This window comes from Notamacropus eugenii, chromosome 1 (assembly GCF_028372415.1).
Source record: "Notamacropus eugenii isolate mMacEug1 chromosome 1, mMacEug1.pri_v2, whole genome shotgun sequence".
In the NCBI taxonomy this organism is placed as follows: Eukaryota; Metazoa; Chordata; class Mammalia; order Diprotodontia; family Macropodidae; genus Notamacropus; species Notamacropus eugenii.
Window position 1 is genome coordinate 103,687,149 of NC_092872.1, and position 23,256 is coordinate 103,710,404.

The 23,256-nt window shown below is 38.3% G+C and overlaps 1 protein-coding gene and 1 long non-coding RNA gene across 3 annotated transcripts in view; one reads left to right on the top strand and one right to left on the bottom strand.

The window, feature by feature from the left end:
• The window catches only part of MAMDC2 (MAM domain containing 2), a 213,316-nt gene that overhangs the window by 182,753 nt on the left and 7,307 nt on the right, over positions 1 to 23,256 (top strand). For both annotated transcript variants that reach the window (XR_011967488.1, XM_072611349.1), the window contains exon 12: positions 20,610 to 20,869. Coding sequence is in view for 1 of the 2 variants with exons in the window: in XM_072611349.1 (XP_072467450.1) it covers positions 20,610 to 20,869 (260 nt within the window). In the remaining variant the exon portion in view is untranslated. The remainder of the gene's footprint in view (positions 1 to 20,609; positions 20,870 to 23,256) is intronic.
• On the bottom strand, positions 804 to 8,692 carry LOC140505415 (uncharacterized). The gene is made up of 3 exons (XR_011967490.1): positions 8,542 to 8,692; positions 3,572 to 3,677; positions 804 to 967 (listed from the first exon to the last, which is right to left on the bottom strand). It is a non-coding gene; the product is annotated as an uncharacterized lncRNA (long non-coding RNA).

Below are 23,256 nucleotides of genomic sequence, written 5' to 3' on the forward strand. Positions count from 1 at the left end.
ACATAGAATCCAATGGGGAAAAGGACTACTAACATATCTGAGCAGCCAACAGAAAATAGATTAGATATGAGGTTACAGGGTATATTAGAGGTGCTATAGAAATTCAGGAGAGGGATGAATGATGGCTGAGTAGTCAGGGAGGACTCTGATGGAGGATTTAGGACTTTAGATAGTCTTAAAAAGAGGGTAGAATTTGGATAGGTGGAGAGGCATTGCAGCATCAAGTCAATATTCATGGTGCCTATGGCAAACATGAATATCCCGGAGCAATTCTGAATCATGAAATACAACAGACTCTCCACATGGAAGACAGAACCAAAACATTTATTCAGACACCAGAAAACCAAATCCATCATAGTAACAAAAATCTATACACAATAACAATGCAGAGAACAATATCATCCCCAAACCTTCCCCTGCTAGGCTTCCCACAAACAAACACTCAGGAGCCTAGTTGTCTGCTTCCTTGCTCTCCCTCAGTTCTGATTGCTTTGATCAGTCAATCAGCTCTGTGCCAGCTCTGCCTCTTCCTACTCCACCCCTCCTGCTCCACCCCTTCCTGTTTCATTTAACTTAGACTCATGTGACTCAGGCTTCCGCATTATCTAACAGGTCACATGGGCCTATTAATGGATGGGAAAGATCTTCCCATTAAGAAAGGAATGCTTGGAAGATAACATTGGTACAATGGAAAGGGTATTAACCTGGAGTCAGAAGATCTGAGTTTGAATCCCAGTTCTGACATTACCTTGCTATTTCTTACACATGACACACCATCTTCTTTCTCCATGATTTTGCACGGATTTTCCATTGCCTAGAAGGCTCTTCCTATTGGCCTGTGCCTCTTAGAATTATTGGCTTCCTTCAAGGAGCAGTTCAAGCCCAACCTTCCAGAGGCCCTGGGTCCATTTTAGTTTTCACAGTGATACCATGGGGCCATCACATCACTGGGACTCAGTTTCTTCATCTGTAAAATAAAAGAATATGACTTAATGACCTCCAGAATCCCTTCCAACCCTAAAGCTATAGCTCTTATTTCCTATGATGTCATGGGATAGGACCCTGGATAGCCAGGAGCTAGCATTAGGGTCCTAGGTATACTGGCTCAAGACAGAGAGGCAGAGGCCAGAAAGTAGAAAGGATGAGGTGGCTAATGCCAAATATTACCTGCTTTACATTTTGACTAGGCCAGTCTTTGCCATTCTTTGCCCCCCTTCTAGCCAGTTACTCAGGCATTTTAGTGTACCTCTTGTTTCCCCAATTGAATTAGAAATTCCTTAAAACAGGGATTGTCTCATATTTCTTTGGTACTCTTACTGTGCAGCAGGTATTGAACCAGCAAGGTGGATTGTTGGACTTGAAAGCAAAGACACAAGTTCAGATTCTATCTCAGATACTTACTATAGCTGTGGGAGCTTAGGCAAGTTACTTAACCTCTCTCAGCCTCAGTTTCCTGATCTATAAAATGGACATAATATCAACATTACCTACCTCACAGAGATGTTGTGAGGCTGAAATCAGATAACATATGTAAAGTGCTTTGTAAAATTTATAGAACTATATAAATGCTAGCAATTATTGTTAGACACTCAAACATACTACACTTAATAGGAGAGGGAATAGGGGATCTGTGACTTCACTGGGGTAAGAAACTCAGATGGGGGAACTCACCGTACCAGTATAGGTCAGCGCCTTCTCTACAAAGCATAGACTTAAGAGAGTTGCCTAACTTTAGTTGGTCCAGTGAGTTACTCAGGGTTACACAGTTAAGTATGTATCAGGACTTTTCTTGAGGACTTGACTCAAGGTCTTCCTGGCTTGGAGGCAAGCTCTCTATCTACTGTCTCTCTACTGTGTATATACACATTGGAGGTTTACAGTAAATACTTGCTGAGTAGAGAACCAGCTCTTTTATTTCTCCCTGAATCATTAGGCTAGAAGAATGCAAGCTTCCAAATGTTCTTGACTAGCAATGAGTCTCCTAGTTTCTCTACTGCCAAAACAGAAATTCCATGAAAATCTAATAAAAAGCATGCAGAGCTTAGAAAATTATTTGAATTATATTCACTGATTTACATCAGGTCTGGAGTCTCTGAGCATATGAGAACTTGCTAAAGAAAAAAATGAACAAAAGTTTCAATTTGTTTTGCATTGTAAAGATAAAGAGCTTTGTGTGTGTAATAAGGGTTGGAGAACTATCATTCTGAAAGTAGTAGTTCAGAGAGACTCCATCTTTTTGTACACTCAGAAAGGAAGTTTCAGAAAGGAAGTAGCTGGTAAGAAACCATGGTGGAAAATGTGGTGCAAAAACTCTTGGTAAACCTAAGAACTATTCAGGTTATACCACTGCCCCATTAGATAAAATTTCTAATGGTGAGAAACATGGAAAATCCCATTTTGTCAGCAAGTTCTTTCCAGGGCCTATCTTTTTTCTTTTCCCTTGCTATTTTATTTCACCTGTTAAACTTTAAAACAACAAACTTTTCAAAACACCCTGAATTGTGTGCCAACTAAGTACTTCAGTGTTTGAATGATTTGTGATTTCATTAATTTAAATTTAAATTAATTTCATTAATTAATTCCCTCCACTAATGCAGATTGCCTCTCATAATAGGCAACCTTCTTATGATCAGGAAAACTTATTACCTACACAATAAACTTCTGGTGAAGAGTCCAAACTCAGAAGGGTTTATCTTCAGAGCACAAAGTAAATAGATCTAGAAATGAGAGTATCCTTAGCACACATATAGTCCAACCTGCTTATTTTACGGATGAGGAAACTGAGGGCTAGGGATGCTAGGTGACCAAGGACAGGTAGATAGTAAACACCAGAGCCAAGGTTGGAACCCAAGTCCTCTACCTCAGAGCCAGGGCTCTTTCTCCATTGTAACACACTGCTTCACAGTCTTACTGAGCCAATTTTCCAGTTTTTAAGATATTTTGATAACAATTCCAGTGTAACTAGCTTCCTCTGTAACACTCTATATTTTATTTTATGCATTTCAAACACAACCAATGAACCCAAGATCACCTCCAGAGCAGGATAAGGCATTAGAAGAAAATTTTAGTGGAAATGCCAACTGAAGAAAATGACTTTAAGTTTAGTACTCATTGTATATTCCTCCTTCCTCTCACACAAAAAATATGTTCTACCATCAAAAATGAGCAATTTATTACACTGGTTTTAGTTACCTATAAGCAAAATGTTCAAGGCATTTTTTTGGTCTTTAACTTTTTGGGAGGGTGTTTCATTGTTGTAAAGCAACAATCATTTTACTGCTCCCTTGTTTGATCAGACTAGATACCATCTTTCTTTTATTGAGACAAAACATGACCCAGGACAGCTCCTACTGCCTATACTGGAATCAAGTGACATTCTCACCATGTGTACATTCTCCCCCTTCACTGCCAGAAGCAAGGATTGAAGTTTACCTGAAAATGGAAAATTCAAGTCAATGGTATTTATGGGTCCCTAGCAATGTATTTAGTATAAGGCAATGTATTATTAATTTCTGTTTGTGAATCTGTGTTAATTTGGGAACCCAATCAAAATTTCAGAAAAGGCCCTTACTTTCATTAATCACATTGTCCACTGATGAACTCCCAACGAACATTCCACCACCACCATCTGTGCAGCTCCAATTTCTTAAATAATATGAATGCCACAGATATGGATTCTGGAGAAAGATGTGAGATTAATTCACTAATTAAAGCAAAAATCAGTTGATGTCTCTTCTAAAGTATTTACGTGTATTAATAATGACAACTAACATTCACATACCACCATGAGGTTTAAAAAGTACTTTCTCTGCAATTATCCTGTGAGAAAGTTAATAGCACAAACATTGTTATCTCCATTTTATAGAAGCTGGAAAGAGATAATTTCCCAGGGAATACTTACAAATTAGTATCCCCATTTTATAGATGAGGATACTGGTACTCAAAGTTAAATAATTTGCTCAGGATCATGTGACTTGTAACTGCAAGACCCAGGACCTGAACCAGAGCTCCCACTACCAGTGTCTTCCATTATGCCATGCTGCCTTTTTTTCATTCAAAGTCCCAAGTTTACAAAATTTAAATATAAGGCTAGCAAAATCTTAGAAATATAAGAGACCTTAAAGAATACCTAATCCAGATGATTTCAAAGTCTTGCCTCAAACTATTGCCACAGACCCTTTCTTCCACTTTCTCCCACTCCTCAGTTTCCTGGGGGTACTCCTGTTTTGGGGGAAGGATGATTACAAGGACATATAAGATTGTAGCTTTACAGCTAGACTCAACTATTTAGTTATCTAGTTGAACGTCTTCATTTTAAAAATGAGGAAACTGAGGCCCAGAGAGGTTAAAGAGACTTATTCCAAGTCACATAAGTTGGTTAAGTGGCAGGGCTGTGAATCAAACTCAGGACCTGTGTAACTCCACACCCAGAATTCTTTCTCAGGGATATGTTGGTAAATATTTAATAATTGACTCTCCAAAAAAAATTACATTATTAACATTTTCTCAATTACTTAAACCTAGGCAATCAAAGAAAACAATATATCAGGCTCTGATTTGTAACAGAATTTGCTGATTTCTGATATGTAAAGGTTCATATTGAAAATTGTTCTCTTGAGCATGTGCAAGATAACTCCAGCATACCCTTGGATTTGGATCTTCTAGAGTTCAAAACTCCCCCACAGGAGGAAACTAAGACGCACAGTGTTTGTATAATTTACCTGAGGTCATGCAACTATTTAATGGAAAAAAATAGGTCTGGAACACGTTATCTAATTTCTGCACTAAAATAATATTACGGGCAGCTAGGTGGCAAAGTGGTTAGAGTGCTAGGCTAGGAGTCAAGAAGACCTGAGGTCAAATCTGCCTCACTTACAGTAGCTGAGAGACTCTGGGCAAGTCACTTAACCCTGCTTGCCTCAGTTTCCTCATCTGTAAAATGAACTGGAGAAGGAACTGGCAAATGATTCCATTATTTCTGTCAAGAAAACCTCAAAAGAGCTCATGAAGTCAGACACAATTGAAAGGACTGAACGACAATACTTAAATGGTATTAATTTACATAAAGGCATTTTATGTAACAAAGCATTTCAGACTATCATCCTGTTTGATCCTCAAAGGAACTTTGCAAGGTAATGAAAGTAATGTTATCCCAATTTTATAGCTAAAGACAGTAAGTCTTAGGTGAAACAACTTGCCCAAGATCACATGGCTTTTGTGTCAGAAATGGGAATTGATTCCACATCTTCAAATTCCACCTCTGGTTTTCCTTTCACCATACCATGCTGTCCCCACCTAAAGTGACTGGCTAAAGGAACAGAAGATTTGGGTTCTAGACCATGGTATCCTTATTGTAAAAGGGAAGCAGTTGGCCTAAGTGGTCTGAAAGGTCCCTTTCAATTCTAACTTCCCATCATTCTATGAAATATAGTCTACATTTTCTTAGGTCGGTCAACCAGAAAGGAAACAAGGCAATAATGTTAACAAGTCCTAACTGATTCGTGAGTTGTGTGTGACACATTCATAATCTTGGGTTCTCATCTTTGGGGTCAGATGTCCTCTACATTAAAAAGAGCTATCACCACATCTGGCACCTTTTATTAATAGTCTCAGTACAGAGAGCAGTCAATTTTATGACCTTATCTACTAATCCACTTGCTTAGCTTAACAGAGAGTCTCTGCTATACCAACCATGTTTGAGGAAGTACATTAAATAATACTGTCCTATACTGGTACTTAACAGAAATAAGAGACTTTGAGCTGCAGTCCCTCTCTGCCTCACTTTCCAAATGTGTTTGGTAGTAGCATGTTCAGCTTCTTGATGAATTGGCCAACCAATACAAGAAGGAGGTGGTATGGTGGCCTGAGCACTGGATATAGAATCAGGAAGACCTGAGTTCAAATGCTGCCTGAGCCCTTAATAGCTGTGTGACTCTGGGAAAGTTACTTGATTTCTCTTATCCTCAAGTTTCCTTCCCCCTGAAAAATGGAATAACAGCCACATCTACCTTCAGGCTGTTGTGAGGTGAGTTCAGAGAAGATCTGTGAAGCACTCTGCAAACTCGAAAGTATTACATCAATGTTTGCTATTATTGCTATCATTCAATAAGTAAACATTTATTTGTCTTTTAATCCTACTATGTGCTGGGCACTGTGCTAAGCCCTAGGGATGCAAAAAGATAAAATGACAGTTCCTGCCCAAAGGAGCTTATAATCTCATTAGGGTAGCAACATACATACATAAATAGGAAATAGTTAACAAAGGGAGGCATTAGAATTAATATTCAAGAAGGCTTCCAGTAAAACTAAAAGTTTTAGATGGAACTTGAAAGAAACCATGGAAGTCACCAGAGGGAGCTCAGAAGGGAGAGTTCCATGGATAGGGGACATTCAGAGAAATTGCTCGGAGCCCAAGCAATCTTGTTTGAATAGCTAGGAGGTCAGTGTCACTTGATAGAAGAGCAAGTGGGAGAAATAAAGGCATAAGAAGACTTGAAAGGTGGGAGGGGGCTAGGTTATAGGTTACAAAGGGCTGTGAATGCCAAACAGAGCATTTTGTATTTGATTCTGGAAGCTTTTGAGTTTACTGAATGAAGGGTTGTTGGGTAGTGACCATGGTCAGACCTTCACTTCAGGAAAATCACATGAATGACTGAACAGACTGGATTGGAGTGGAAAGAGACTTGAAGCAGGCAGACCCACCAGGAGGCTATTATACTAATCTAGGAATGAGGTGATAAGGGCCTGTCTCAGAATTGTGACTGTCAAAAGAGAGAAGGACACATATTTGAGAGAGGTTGGAAAGGTTGGATTGACAGGCCTTGGTGGAGAGTGAGGAGTTCAGGATGACACCTGGTTGCAAGCCTGAGGGACTGGTGTTACCCTGGACAGGAACAGGAAGTTTGGGAGGAGGAGGATTAAGGGGGAAAAATGATGAATTCCGTTTTGGACATGATGAGTTTAAAATGTCTACTGGAAATTCAGTTCAAGATGTCTAATTACAAATCTACAAATATGTACGCATAAACTACAGTTCAAATGGAAAATTAAGGAAAAGAGGAGGAAAGTTTTCTTCCTTCTTGTAGATATATAATATATATATATCTATGATCTGTGAAACTGGAAGGGGGAAAATCTAGTAGAAAAATCACAATAAATTAGATTCTTATAACACACATCAAAGAACTTTGCTTTTTTATTCCAATCTTATTTTCATAGAATCTAAAATTAAAAGATATCTTAGAGGTTATCTCTTCTAAACTCCTGTACAGTACACAAATCTCTTCTATGTCATCTACACGACAAGCAGTCACTGAGACTTTGCTCCTATTCACACAGTACTTTCTGATGTTGTACAAACATCCAGAATGACAATGCTCCCATTCAGTCCACAAGCACCTCTCAAACATCAGTTGGACTTCCCTATATTGAACCTTCCATCTAAATCCATTCATTGAAACTCATTTCCCCCATTCTAATCGCTCTTCCAGGTTATGCTTTTTCAATTTTTTCAAAATAGCTCTCATGCTGAGTGGATGGAGAGCCAACCTTGGGAACCAGGAAGGCTTATCTCATACCAGCTATGGGACCATCAACAAATCACTTAACCTCTTAGTGCCCCTAGGCAACTCTCAACAGTAGGACTTCTTAGCCTTTCATCCTTGAACCTGGTTTTTAAAAACATATATTTTGATAACTGCATTTCAATATAAATGACTTCCTTTGCAATCCTATGTGTTATATTTAAAACAATTCTTCTAAGAAAGGGTCCATTGGCTTCATCAGTCTGCCAGAGGGGTCCATTGAACAGAAAAAATTAAGAGCCTTCTGTCTAAAACTGTAAGTTATAGAATAATTGCTAATCTTCATTGGCTAAAATAGTTTCCATGCTGAGAGTTCCCTATATTGACAAAATCATAAGTCTGGAAGGAAAAAAAAGTCTTCCTTGACTGTCTCCTCGTGCGCACTGCTGGACACCCCTCCTTTAAGGATTTAGAGTTTAGCCACTGACGATCAGATATGCAGAACTGATACACAACATCATCATTTGTATCCTTCCTTGATATCTCCGTGTCCAAGCCCCAGAGTAGTACAGACACACATACATGTACTATAGGAACACCTGGGTGGAGTAGTGGAAAGCATGCTGGATTTGCAATCAAGACCTGTGTTAAAATCCAGGTTCTACCATTTACAACCTGTGTGACCTTAGGCCAATCACAACTTCTCTGAACCTTCGTTTTCTTCGTCTGCTAAGTGAGAGGGTAAAGCTAGATGACCTGGGTTCCGACTCTAGATCTATGATTCTGTGAAACTTGCCACACACAGCAAAACCAAACAAGAGGGCATGGCTTTTCATATCTTTATTTGGCCATTTATTCTCCTGATTTCTCACTCCCTTCCTGAGAAATGGCAACAAAGATCAGTTGTATGTCCACATGTAAGCACTGTTGTCCAAAAATGGTTCCACTTAGATACTCCCTCCCTCTAACCCTGCTAGAGGCAGAGCTGGCATGGTTCTGATGCCTTTTCAGTGCATACCTCCAGTTGAGTTTCACTCTTCCCATTCCTTTTGTTAACTTGATCTCCTGTTTTCCAGGGTAAACATCTCCATTTCCTTCAACCAATCCTCAAGTTCTCCCACCATCCTGATCACTTTCCTCTTGACATTCTTCAGTTTTTAAGGTCCCTCCTAAAATGCAGTGACCAGAAAAGAACAAAATGCACCAATGTGGTCCCTCCTTTGTTCTAGTCATTCTGTCTGTCAATATGACCTAGGATTGCTTTAGTTTTTTTTGGCTGCTACATCCTAGCTTTGAGTCATGTTGAACTTGCAATCAACCAGAACCTCTAAGTTTCTTTCCCATGAGTTGCCTTCTAATCACATCTGCCTCATCTGTGCTTGTACTTTTAATTTTTTTTTCACTTAAGTGCAGGACCCAACAATTCTCCCTGTTAAATTTCATTTTATTTGTCTCTTGCAGATAGGGAGGGGTATTTGGCAATAATTCCATTTTCCCAAATGGAAAACTTAAATAGAGATTAGGTAAAGGACTCAAGAAGAATTATTCAGTTTTAGTCGGTACTGGGCTTCCAGCCAAGTCTCCTGTCCTCTGCCTGGTCCCCTATACAGTAGAATACACTCTAAGGAGTAGCTAGAAAAGTAACTGATAGCATGTTAATTTATTAAATTAAAAGTACACACTTATTAATAAGTCTGAGATCAACCAACTGGCAAGTATTTGTCACCTACAATGGAATTAGTGTTCTAAATAAATTGAATAAAACTATCTCTCTGCAAGAAGCTTACCTTCTAATGGGGGACACAATAAATCCATATATGAGACAAGATAAATATAAAGAGAATAAGTACAAATAAATATGTCCTTTCCTTTTTTCCTTGAAATCTAAATGCCTAATTCTATATTTGCAACCTATTTTTAAGTTCAAACCTTCATTGAGAATATTCAATTGATTTTCATTTTTATGTCCTTAAGAATATCAATTCTGGTTATGGTGAATGGGTATTAAAGCAAAGTACTGTCCTCATCTCTGTGTCATCAGAGATAGAATAAACAAAAGGAAACATCTATTTGTTTGTTTTTTACTGAGTTAAATCAACCCAGCTCACATCCCCATGGCCCAGTAGAAGTTTGGAATATAGAGTGGAAATGTAAAATAAATGGAGTTCATATTACATTTAGGATAAATTTTTCGAAAAGCATGGCGCTTGAATCTTTGTAATGTTATCAAATGTTCACCTGGAACTGCAAAATAGAATAAAACAGATAAAATGCTCTCAATACATTTGATTTCTCCCCCTTTGTCACCGATGGCTCCCTCCTTGATTCTTTGCATTGTGGCTTATTTGTTTCTCTATAGGCAGTGAGGTGGAGTAGTAGAGAGAACTCTGAGTCTGGATTAAGAAAGAACAGAGATGAAATTTGGCCTCTGACACTTACTAGCTATGTGATCCTGCTCAAGTCACTCAATCTCCGTCTAGTTCAGTTTCCTCAGCTGTAAAATGGGGATAACAATAGCACCTATCTCACAGGGTTGTTGTGCAGGTCAAATGTGCCTGGCATATAGTAGATGATTAAGAAATATTTGCTGTCTTCACTTTCTTCTAAAATGGTTCTTACTCAACTTATCAGCAAATTGACTTATCAAGTTACTCAACTAATCAATCAAAATCCAAGTCTTCCTTTGGCCCTGTTAAACACCTTTTTATCTATTTGGGTTCTTTGAACTCTACTCTGACAACTTCTTTTCTTTCTCCTTTGCTAAATCCTTTTCTTCATCCTTTCCACTAACTGTGGTTGCTAACAAAGTTCATCCTAGGTCTGCTGCTTTTCTCCTGCACACATTCTCTTGGGTTCTATCCATATGGATTCAATCATCACCCACATAACTCTTAAATCTATTTCCAGTGCCTTTTCTCTAATCCACTATTTCTTGGGGTCTATGAATAATTTATGGAATGGCTCCTAAAACTTATTCAAGGCAAACGTTTCTAAAATTTATCATCCACTTCATCATCCAAAGGGCAGCTAGGTGGTGTAGTAGATAGAGGACTGGGTCTGGAGTCAGAAAGATTCATCTTTCTGAGTTCAAATCTGGCCTCAGGCACTTGATAGCTGTGTGACCCTGGGCAAGTCACTTCACCCTGTTTGCCTCAGTTTAAAATGAGCTAGAGAAGGAATGACAAATTACTCCAGTATTTTTGCCAAGAAAACCTCAAATGAGATCATGAGGAGTTGAACAGAACTGAAAAATGACTGAACAACAACATCACCAATCTCCCAAGCCTCACCAACTTTACCAACATAATTAATGACATAACAGTCATCTTCCTTCCCCAGACTTTTACCCCCCTCTTTGAGTTGCCTCGCACATTTAGCCTATTAGAAAGTATTGCCTGTTGTCCCATAATTCTCAGATTTTGCTCCTTTTTACTCCCACAATATGGTCCCCCTCCAAATTCTGTCTAAGGCCTGGACTTTAGCAATCTCCTTATCAGGTTTCTTTTCCATGAGCCCCTCTAATTCCTTTGTATCCTACATCTAATAGCCAGAGATGTCTCAGCTGTCATGATAACCTTGATCTCACACAAGCATTGAGTTTAAGAGCTGGAAAGTATATTTGAATCCCTAACCCATACCTGAACAACATAGACTCCAAATGATTATCTCGTGTTTATTGAAAATCTTCAGGGACAGGAGCTCCCCATCTTCTAATGCAGCTTATTCCACTTTCAGGCAGCTCCAATTGTAATGAATTTAGACTTATAGAGACAAAATCTGCTGTGTGGTGCCACTAATGTTGAGACGAGAATGAAAAATGGAATTCATAGTGCTATGGATGGCAAAGACTATAGCTCAAACGTGTCTATAACTGTCCAGGCTTGATCTACTTTATGTCTATTCCACATGGTGACCAAAATGTTCAGAAGATGCTTGAGATTTTGAGTACCTATTCAACTCTTTAAAACATTTCTTTTGGAAGCGAACAAATTTTTCCCATGTGGTTTACTCCAAAACCTTCCTTTGAAAAGAGAAAGGTTGATACAGAAAGGTGGGGGAACCTGGTCTTTGCTAAATCCCCCAAATTTATTTGACTTCCAAGGAAGATAGATTGAAGTGTCTACCAGTCCATAAAGTCCAGTATCAACCTCAAAAATTTCCACTGAATTATTTTAGCACAGAGTTTACACACATGTATCTTTCTGTGTATGTGTAACCATATACTATGTATAGATCATATTTATCTGTACTTGAAAAACACCATGGTCTGGTAGAAAAAGCAAGTGTATTTGATATCAGAAAATCTAGGTCTACAGCTATGAACTTGAGCTAATCAATTACTCTCTTTGAGTCAGTTTCCCTATGCATAAAATCCAAGTAATTCTTAAATCCACTTGTCATGAGGCTACAAGAACTCCAGAAACTCCTGATTTTGAGTTCAATACACTCCTTAAGTTGCACCCAACTTATATAATTGTCCTTATGTCTTGCTACACCTGAGATCATATTCTCTGAGACTGGCAAGCAAGATGTTTACCAATTTACATGTCTTTCTTCTGTTCTCAGCTCTAAGTTCTTACCTACCTATTCTTCCTACCTGGAATGTTTTCCTACCTCCCCTGTGCCAGATGGTGTCCAAATATTTTTTCAGAATCCTGACATGTATGAGGAGATGATGTATGAGGTCTTCACGAGGACTAGGACTTCTTGTGTGAGAGCTTGCCAAGCCCTGTTTTCAGGGATGCTCATTCACCTTTGAAGTTCACCTGATTCACCCAACTCTCACTTGTGGCTCCAAGAAGGTGTAGCATGCACGCTAACCACACCCAGTAAACCATCTTACCAGGTGTGCTTAGCCAGGTTGAGGGTCACTGACAGGGCTCAAACTTGTCAATGAGTTAGGGAGATGCCTACCCCAAGCATGTAAAGACTTTTCCTGGCAGAATAGGTGGATGAGAACAATTTTGAGTTCAATACACTCCTTCAGTTGCACCCAACTTATATAATTGTCCTTATGTCTTGCTACACCGCCATGAAGGCAGTTGAAGCAGGCACTGTGTAGCACTTAGATATGGGTCAGGAATCAAAGACATCAAGATCATCTACAGCATCCCAGGTCATCACCAGTCATCTTGACTTTTGCCTTGCCACTAGATTTCAATAATTCAGAAACAGAGAGTGAGGCTGACTCACAACTTTGTGCAACTCTGCCTCAATTAAATCCAATTCACACACAATGAAGACAACCTAGTTTTCCAGACAGCAAAAGGTCACTTTTAAGTGCCTGAATGTTGAATTCTAACCTCTTGGAAAATGGACTTTTCAATTCTTTGCCATCCTAAATAAATCAATAGATTAGTGTTTTGTCTGCAATGTTCCTTCTTCTCAACAAACCTGAGAGTTTATCAGTGTAAATCTGATTATTGCCATCATACAAATGAAAGAATGGAATATCAGGAAGGGGGAGTGACTTGTCCAAGGTCCTGAATACAATTTATTCTTTCCTTGAGTCTGAATCATTGATCTATAAATGTAGCAAATGAAACACTACTCCTCCCTGCTTCCCTTCTGATTTGTATGGTTATCATTCCTTGATGCACATGAATACTCCTGGAAGGTAAAGGGTAGAACACAAGTGACTGTTATCCATGTATAAATACCTACAGATTTTAAAGGCATCATATAATGAGTAACCATGACTTCAGAGGACCAATGATGAAACATGCTATGCACATCCAGATAGAAGTGAAAGACTGAGTGCAAAATGAATGAAACATTATGAGATATATATATATGTATATATGCAAATATAGATATTTGTAAGTGTGTGTGTGTGTGTGTGTGTGTGTGTGTGTGTGTGTGTGTGTGTGTGTGTGAAGACAGCAAGGTCTGGCAGTAGAAAGAGGAAGACCTGAGTTCAAATCTGGTCTCAGACACTTACTAGCTGCGTGACTCTGGGCAAGTTACTTAACCCTGTTTGCTCACTTTCCTCATTTGTAAAATGAGCTGGAGAAGGAAATGACAAACTATTCTAGTATCTTTGCCAAGAAAACCCAAAACAGAGTCACAAAGAGTTGGATATGACTGAACCAACTGAATAACAACAACATATATAAATTACCAATGTGTGAGTATATATGTACACACACATGCATATTTACTGTGTATTTATGTATGGCAGCAGCTTGGTGGCTCAGTAGATAGAGCACTGAGATTGGAGTCAGGAAGACCTGAGTTCAAATCCGACCTCAGACATTTGCTAGCTGTGTGACCCTGGGCAAGTCACTTAATCTCTATTTGCCTTAATCCACTGGAGAAGGAAATGGCAAACCATTCCAGTATCCTTGCCCAGAAAACCCCTTGGATAGTGATGGAATGCTATCTATGGTCCACAGAGTTACAAAGAGTTGGCCATGACTGAACAACTGAACAAAAACATGTGTATATATCTATATTGTGAGCGTGTATGTATGTACGTGTGTGCATGCAAACGCACGCATGCACATGTGTGTGTGTACTTGAACCCAGGTCTTCTTGATTCTGAGGACATTTTCCTGTCACTCTTTATCATTTGTAAAATGTATACGTAACTAGGCATATTTTTTGCCTGTGGCATTTACCTCATATTTGTGAAGATTAAATTAGATTTTATAGATAACACACTTTGCAAACTTTAAGGTGCTACATACCTGTCAGCTATTCATAATACAAATATGTCAGTTTCTTACTTTGCTATCTATGTGTTAAGTGTAGATCATGCCTCATTCTATGGGAAAAAGAGTCTGCCTGTCAGTTTTGTATCTGATGACTGTTCCACTAAATCTTCTTCATTCAAAACACTTTCCTAGAGTCCTTTCTTTTATGTCACATATACACAATAGGGGAAAGCTACTAGGTTTGGGTCTGCGATAAATGATTTAAATGGAACTCAAAAGAATACAGTGAATGATTGGTACTAAAGCATCAAGAAGGAACACTCCCATCACCATCACCAGATTTATCACCAACAACCCTACTCCTTGATACCTTTTTTTATGTCAAATGCCATCCCTCATATCTAATTATATTATTACAGATAAATTGAAATTTATATCAAGGTGAGCAGATTCAGCAGAATTTTTTCTTCCATGTCCTATTCCAGTCCACTTTATTAGTCACTCCCTGGAAGAATTAGGAAGTTCCCAGTCCAGATGCTCCTTGTTTAATGAGGCAATGAAGAACATTCTCAGCTCAGTTTCTGAGATTTTATTACTCATTGCTGTCCTATTAGCATGTACATGGTGCCATATTTTCAGAATGTTCTGTAATCATCCATTATTTGTTGTAGTGCCCTTGATGTTTATGGCGGTGCTTCACGGTAAAAGAAATGTCATCTGTCTTACTTAGAACGTATCTTAAATATTGCTGAATTGAAATTGCTGCATCTTTTAGCCCTGGTAATTTGCTGATGAATGAACCTCCACAAATCATCTCAGTTTCCCTTCTTTCTGAGTAAAGCTACCCTCACTCCATCTCAGGAAGGTAGCTGTACATCTTTTCTTAAACAGGTTCCAGGGGAGATAACCACATCTTTATTTAGTGGTGCTTCAAGTGACTCAGAAGTCCTCATGATCTTAAGCAGTTAAATTACCCTCCAAAATAATAGCATACAAAGTCAGAGGTGTTTTTAATTCTCAGTAATTGTCTCTTCCTATGTCCATACCATGCTTTCCACAATTTGGTCATCATCTTCATCTTTCTCTTGCAAGAAGCCTGGACTCTGGCCAGCCTGACTGGTGAACTTTCACCTCATCTTCTCCTGTACCAGGCCATCTTGACCTCATGCCCTCAAGAGCACTCATGTCACCAATCTACTTCCACCACCATCCTTTTGTGTGTTGCCTTCTCCCATTAGAATATAAGTACCTTGAGGACAGGAATTGACTTATTTGTTTGCATTTGTATGTGCATCATTTGGTATAGCATCTGACACATAGAAAATGTGTGAATGCTTTACCCATTTATCTTTCTATATTTATAATCAGAAAATCACTGCAATGGCACTATTGCTGATATATTGAGTGTCGATAAAGACTATTTAATTTAAAATCTATTTTAAATTATGAGTTTAAATTATTAAATGAAATATTAATAAAAATTAAAATTATGAATTTAAAATTATAAATTATGGGCAAAGAGTCTTATTCTTTAAAAAAAGATTAATCTTTCAGTTGAATTTCAATAGTGACCAGTTTCAGAGTTTGGGGGGGGTGTTTTTGTTTTTTGACAAAGCTTAACCTTTTATAGCTATTAGTATCTTAGGGGTCATCTAGTATGACCTCCTTATTTTCATGTGATAAAACTGAGGCCCAGAATGACTTCCCTAAGTGACTTGCCTGAGGTCACACAGGTGGTACATGACAGAGACAGGACTTAAATACATGTCCTGTGATGCTGAGTTCTGTGCTCCTTCCAGAGAATCATTCTGCCTCATCCTCATACTATTAGATATTCTGTAACATCATGGAAGGGAAGTTCATCCTAGTTATTTTGACCTGCACTTGCCCTCAACCTACTGTTGTGTCAGGTAAAGTCTTCCCCTCATACATGATCAAGGAACTTTTAAAAAAACCACTTAATCCCACAGGTATAATCCTAATACTATTCTCTAATTATAAGGAGAGAGAAGAAGACTTAAAAGATAGAAATTCTGGACCTTTAGTTGGGAAGATCTGAGTTCAAATCCTGCCTCTGATATCATGTGTGTGGTCATGGTTCAGGCACTGAACTGATCATGACTAATTCTCTCTGAACCTCAGGCAACTCTCTAAGGTTCTAAATTAAGCTCATACACTAAGTGAAATAACACTTAATATTGTTTGAGCTTCTGTGTTAGAAATCTGTCATTTTCCCTTATCATCTCTAGGAATCCCCATGAACTGCCCTAGTGTTATATCTTGCCAACTGCTGCTTAACCATAGAAACACCATTGGGAAGATATTTAGCTAATGGGAATCAACGAGCATTTTAAAATAGAGTTAAGAGCATTTTCTGAGGATTATCCTATAGCTATTCCTCCTATGATACATGAACAGCTAACCTAAAGTTTCATCGATTTCTAAGAATTCTCCATATTGCCAGAGTTACTGTGCATAACTCTTTACTACTCACAGTGAATAAAGTCACATAAGACACTCAGGCTCTGTCCCCAACTCAAGCAGAAGGAAGCCAGGAGGCCTCAGGAACAGCTGCCACCCAGTTCAGCACTCCTAGTATGCTTTTTGCTTTAACATGCCTTCCAGTTGCTATACAAAGGACAGATGGGAGCCTGGAATAATTTCCTCATCCCAAATAGACCTGTTACAGCTCCAGACTTGAGTGTTAAACAATGACCCTCAGAGGAAAAATAATTTTGTTTTCACCAGTTAATAATCCATTCTACAAACTTGTGTGTGCTGGACCATATGAGCTCTACTGTGACTCACAGCAATCAGATTTCTTGGCCCAGGTCCACAGTTTTTATTTGCTGAGGCTGAAATGGCATTTTCTGCTTTAAATGTGGCAGAGCTTTTAAACACATAAGGCTTCTGTCTGCTTTCCAAAATGTAGGTGACTGCTATGGATGTCCACAAAGCCCTGAGTTTTTTAGAGGGAGAGGCACTATGGAAATATTATATTTCTGGGCATGTAAAGATGAAAAGCACATTTATCTCTGGAAGAGACTAAATTTGGACTGTGTATCAAGAGGAGTAAAGGATTGATAGGGTTATAGATTTAGAAATGGAAGAGACTCCAGAGACCAATAGATCCAACTCTTTGGTGAGAAACTCAGGTAAAGAGTGGTTGAGTCACTTGCCCTGGGCTACACATCTAGTAGGTAAATGAGGTGGAATTTGAACCAGGTTTCTTGATTCCAGATTGTATCCTCTCTGCACCTGGATGTCACCTAAGAAATATTTAAGTGAAAAACAAGACAGACAACAAAGAAAAAGCAACAAATGAACCATATGCTTCATTGTTAACCCTGTGATATCAATAGAAATCAAGGAATCGTCCCATCACATTTAGTGGACCCTGTGGTAAATTTAGAAGTGCAAATGAACAAAAGTCACACAAGATAAATAAACATGGATGGTTGCCATCAGCATTATTGTAGGGACCAGGAATAATTTCCACATTCTACCCACATTGATAACAGATATCATAGAGTTAGAACATACAAAGTCTAGTCCAACCCCCTAACTGAATAGATCTGGTAAATGAGGTTCAGAGATTTTAACTGGAGCGACGTAACACAGAAGCAAGTGGCAGAGCTGGGATTTGCCCCTAAGTCTCATTACTCCAATCAACCAATATTTTTAAGTACCTACTCTGTGCCAGGCACTGTGCTAAGCACTGTTCAATACTTCTTTCCACTGTACCACATGCAGTATATTCTGGGCAGGTTCATGATTTTCCTTAAAATTATTTTTGGTAAAATTCTGATCTATTTTGGTATTGACTTTTGAAAAATCCAGATGTGTTCAGAATGGAAAAAATAGTTCATATTTCTCAGAAGAAATCTAAAGAAAATGGTTAATTTGCATCAGTTCTCTGCAATGGTCACCTATACTGTTATATTTCCCTGCATTTACTGACCCCACAATTCCAAAATTCACTTAGTCATAAATGTCAGCATAACCAAAGAGAATTATTTTGGTTTCTACTGTATTCATTGCAAACTGAAAACTCTAACATTATACTATATCTTCAGCTGATACCCAAGACTCAGGATCAAGAATAAAAAAGATAAGTTTTGGGACTCAAAAATGCATAGATACCATTTGTTTAATCAATGCATGTGTATTTTCATTCAGAATATCATAACCAGGAGTTATTTCACAAGTGATTCAGAAAAGCTGACTCAAATAGTTATCTGTAAAGTATTAATGACAATAAGGATGGGCTAAATGTTTTCAATTCTTTCATTCCCTCTTTCAAGCATAGCAGAGTGAGATATGTGGAAACTGGAGCAAAAGCATGAATAGGTAGACTGGGATAGAGATGGAGAAGCAGAGTTTAAGTAAAAGATATAGTCAGACAGGTAGAGAACTGAAAAAGACAGGATTCCTTGTGTAGACCTAAAAGTAAAGGCATGGGACCTAAGGTACTGATGAGGGTTCACCGTGAATAGGAACCATGGTAAGATCAGTGAAGATGGTTGGTTGAAGCTTGATCAACAGCCAGATATCAGGGCCAGAGTAACTAGTAAGGAAGGTTCTAGGGTCCATGGCTGAGAAAATCCAAGGAATAGTTTCGAGGGGTCTCTATTGCTACAAAAAGAATCTGGGGATGATTGTTGCCTTAGACAACTTGTGTCTTCACTCTAATCAATTCTGTCCCGAAATGGTCTCTCCTAAGGCTTTATGCCAGATATGTTCAGGCAATCCTTGTTCTCAGGGGAAGCAGCAGTAGCCTTTACCCAGCAGCACTTAGGCAGTTAGGTGGTGTAATGACTAGAGTACTGGACCTGGAGTTCCAATCCTGCTTCAGATACTATGGCACTGTGTGACCTCCCTAAGTCCCAAATTCCTCATGTATAAAATAGGGCTAACGATAACACTTACCTCCCAGGGTTAAAAAAAAGGCTCAAATGAGGTAATATACATAATGCACTATATAAATGCTAGCTATCATTATTATTATTATTCCTGTCCATGTAGGATGCAGTGCTACAACTTCTGACTCCATTTGGGGCTAGACTATGGAACTAGAGCACTCTGGGGGTTGGGTGGATAATTCCTCAAGGCTCTCTTCATTATATCTTCTTCCTCTAGGTCCTAGTATCCCACCCACCAACAACTACACCTTGACTAAAGCAAGGGTCCTAATAGCTTGACAACTGTCTCACACATCTCAATCGCTGATCAAAAACATTAAATACTAAGGAAAATATGGCTTAGCACTGAACTGCTACTTACTAATACACTATCACTTGGGAAAAAATTCTGGGTGTAACATTAAATCAAAGGATCATAGACTTAGAGTTGGAATTTAGAGATTATCTTCCTTATTACTTGACTTTATCATTACTTGAGCTAGAAAGGTCAAATAATTTGTTCTGGGTTACACAGGTAGTAGTTGGCAGAGGTAAGATTTGAATCCACATCCTTTGGTCCTGAATAAAGTGCTTTTTCCATTGCATCACACTGATGATGGATCATTTGTTTCTTCTCAATATCCAAAGGACATCATTATTCAGAAACAACTCCAAGAATTGAATGTCCTAACAGACTTTTCATTTACCCTCCCTCCAAGGAGGGAATTTCCTACAAGGAGCTCTTTTGTCATTTGAGGACTCCATCCACCATGTAGTAGGAGCAGGGGGAGGAAACAAGCTAGATTTGGAAAGCCATAAGAACTTGGTGTGAAGCCACAATTTGCCACTTATCAACCTTGCAATTTTGGACAAACTATTTCACTCCTCTGGGTTTCAGTTTCATCAGCTATAAATGAGAAGGTTGGATTAGATGATCTCTAAAGCTAGAACTACATCTATGATTCCACAATCTATATTATTCAGGGTCTTTTCCTTGACAAAGGCCCTACAGTCTCCTCCCCCCCCCCAAAGTGTGACTGCCTCTTCAAGTCAATCTTGAAGCCATGCAAGGTTCCTCTTTTTGCAAATGCAAAGATGAGGAGTTTAATGGCACAAATATTTGTATCTGAAGAACAAAATTTTATCAGAGGAACAAAGCTGATGCTTAGTTGCCATTTGTGTGGGGAATAATCTGGTGTGCTAATTACCCTCCTGCAAATTCAAGTGGATTGTAAGCAACTGACCTTAAAGTATATTGAGATTAAAGTTTCTCAATAGATTTTTTTTTTGAAATGATCCCATGGATACAGTGCTGGGCCTGTCGTCAGGAAGATTAATCTTTCCTAAGTTCAAATCTAGCCTCAAACGGGTTCTAGCTGATATGTTATTTTGCATATATAAGCTATCCTTTTTCAATATTGTAGTCTAGGCATTCATTTCTCTCAGTTTATTGCATAGGAACACATTGGGCGGAGGAAGGATATAATTTAATTTATTGTGACTGTTTTTGACTTTGTATCTCTCTTTAGGTTACTACATGTACATCGAGGCATCTAATATGGTTTATGGGCAAAAGGCACAACTGGTATCAACATCTCTAAGAGGAGTCATTGGAAAGCACTGCCTCACGTTTTTCTATCACATGTATGGAGCAGGAACTGGACTCTTAAATGTTTACTTGAAAAAGGAGGGTTATAGAGAAGAATCCCTCTTGTGGAGAAGAAGAGGCGAGCAGAGTATTACCTGGCTAAGAGGACTGGTTGAATACAGCTGTGAAAGGCAGCATCAGGTAAATGAAATAAACTGAGACTCAAATTAAGGGAAATCCAAATTCAAATCTCTCAGCTGGTCTTTTTGGTTTTTTCTTCTAAAAAGAAGGCTGATTTCCTTCCTGTTCAACATCACAGTTGACTTCATCTGACAATTTCTGAGCAATATTCTTCTCTTATAATCCTTTGCTTCTCTACAGAGGGGCTGGGGAAGGGTTGATGGAAAGGTCTCTTGTACCATTAATTTTCTAAACTTCACTCAGACGTGCCTTTCTTTTAGTGACCCTTCATTTAGATTGCTATCATTGCTGTGCATATTGTCCTGCTTCAGTCATCCAGTGTCCATTTGTACAGTTCTTGTGTTTTCTGAATTTCATATATTTGATCACATTTTTATCAGTTTATTTATTGTTAGTTTTCAACATTCATTTCCACAAGATTTTGAGTTCCAAATTTTCTCCCCATCCCTCCCCTTCCCCTCACCCCAAGATGACAAGCATTCTGATTACCCCTTCTGCCAGTGTGCCCTCCCTTCTATTACCCCCCTTCATTCCCTTCCCCTTTACTTTCTTGTAGGACAAGATAGATTTCCATACCCGATTGTCTGTATATCTCATTTCCCAGCTTCATGTAGAAACAATTTTTAACATTTGTTTTTAAAACTTTCAGTTCCAAATTCTCTCTCTTCTTCCCTCCCCACCCACCCTCACTGAGAAGGCAATCAATTCAATATAGATTATACATGTGTAGTTATGTGAAATATTTCCATAATAGTCATATTGTGAAAGACTAAATATATTTCCCTCCATCCTATCCTGCCCCCCACTTACTCTATTTTCTCCTTTGACCCTTTCCCTTTTCAAGTGTTTGTTTCTCACTACCCCCTCTCTCAATCTGCCCTTCCTTCTACCAAACCCCCTTAGGCCCTCCCCCCTTACTTTCCTGTAGGGTAAGATACCCAATTGAGTGTGTATGTTATTCCCTTCTTAAGCCAAATTTGATGAGAGTAAGGGTTACTCATTCCCTCTCACATCCCCCCTCTTCCCTTCCATTGCGAAACCTTTTTCTTGCCTCTTTTATGTGAGATAATTTACCCCATTCTATCTCTCTCTCCTTCTTCCAATATATTTCTCTTACCCTTAATTTTATTTTTTTAGATCTCTTCCCTTCAGTTTTCTCTATCTATCTATCTATCTATCTATCTATCTATCTATCTATCTATCTATCTATCTATCTATCTGTTTATCTGTCTATTTATCTATCTATCTATCTATTTCCTCCAACTACCCTAATACTGAGAAAGGTCTCATGAGTTACAAATGTCATCTTTCCATGCAGGACTTTAATAAGTCCCATATGATTTCTCTTTCCTGTTTACCTTTTCATGCTTCTCTTGATTCTTGTATTTGGAAGTCAAATTATCTATTCAGCTCTGGTCTTTTCAGCAAGAATGCTTGAAAGTCCTCTATTTCATGGAATGTCTATTTTTTTCCCCTGAAGTATTATACTCAGTTTTGCTGGGTAGGTGATTCGTGGTTTTAATCCTAGTTCTTCTTGGATCCCTTAATGTAGAAGTTGCTAGATCTTGTATTATTTTGATTGTGTTTCCACAATACTCAAAATGTTTCTTTCTGGTTGCTTGCAATATTTTCTCCTTGACCTGGGAACTCTGGAATTTGGCTACAATATTCCTAAGAGTTTTCCTTTTGGGATCTCTTTCAAAGGGTGATTGGTGGATTCTTTCAATTTCTATTTTACCCTCTGATTCTAGAATATTAGGGCAGTTTTCCTTGATAATTTCTTGAAAGATGATGTGGAGAATCTTTTTTTGTTCATGGCTTTCAGGTAGTCCAATAATTTTTAAATTATCCCTCCTGGATCTATTTTCCAGGTCAGTGGTTTTTCCAATGAGATATTTCACTTTACCTTCTATTTTTTCATTCTTTTGATTCAGTTTTATAATTTCTTGATTTCTCATAAAGTCATTAGCTTCCATTCTCTCCATTCTAATTTTTAAGAAATTATTTTCTTCAGTGAGCTTTTGGATCTCCTTTTCCATTTGACCGATCATATTTATATATCACAATTTGCTTTACCATGCTCCTGTCAATGGGCATTTATTTTATTTCCATCTCTTTGCTGTTTCCCAAAATGATATATTAACATTTAGGCATATGTGGGACTTTTTACTTTTTATTTGTTTTCTTTTTCTATTTTTGCTTTTATCTCTTTGGGGCATATGGCCAGTAGTGGGATCTCTGGGTCAAAGAATACGAATAATTTAGTTATTTTTTTGTCAAATAATTCTAAATTATTTTCCAGAAATGATTGGATCTATCTACAGCTTCATTAATAATATTTATGTATATTTCTATAGCTAGGGCCACTCATTGGTACAATGGATCAG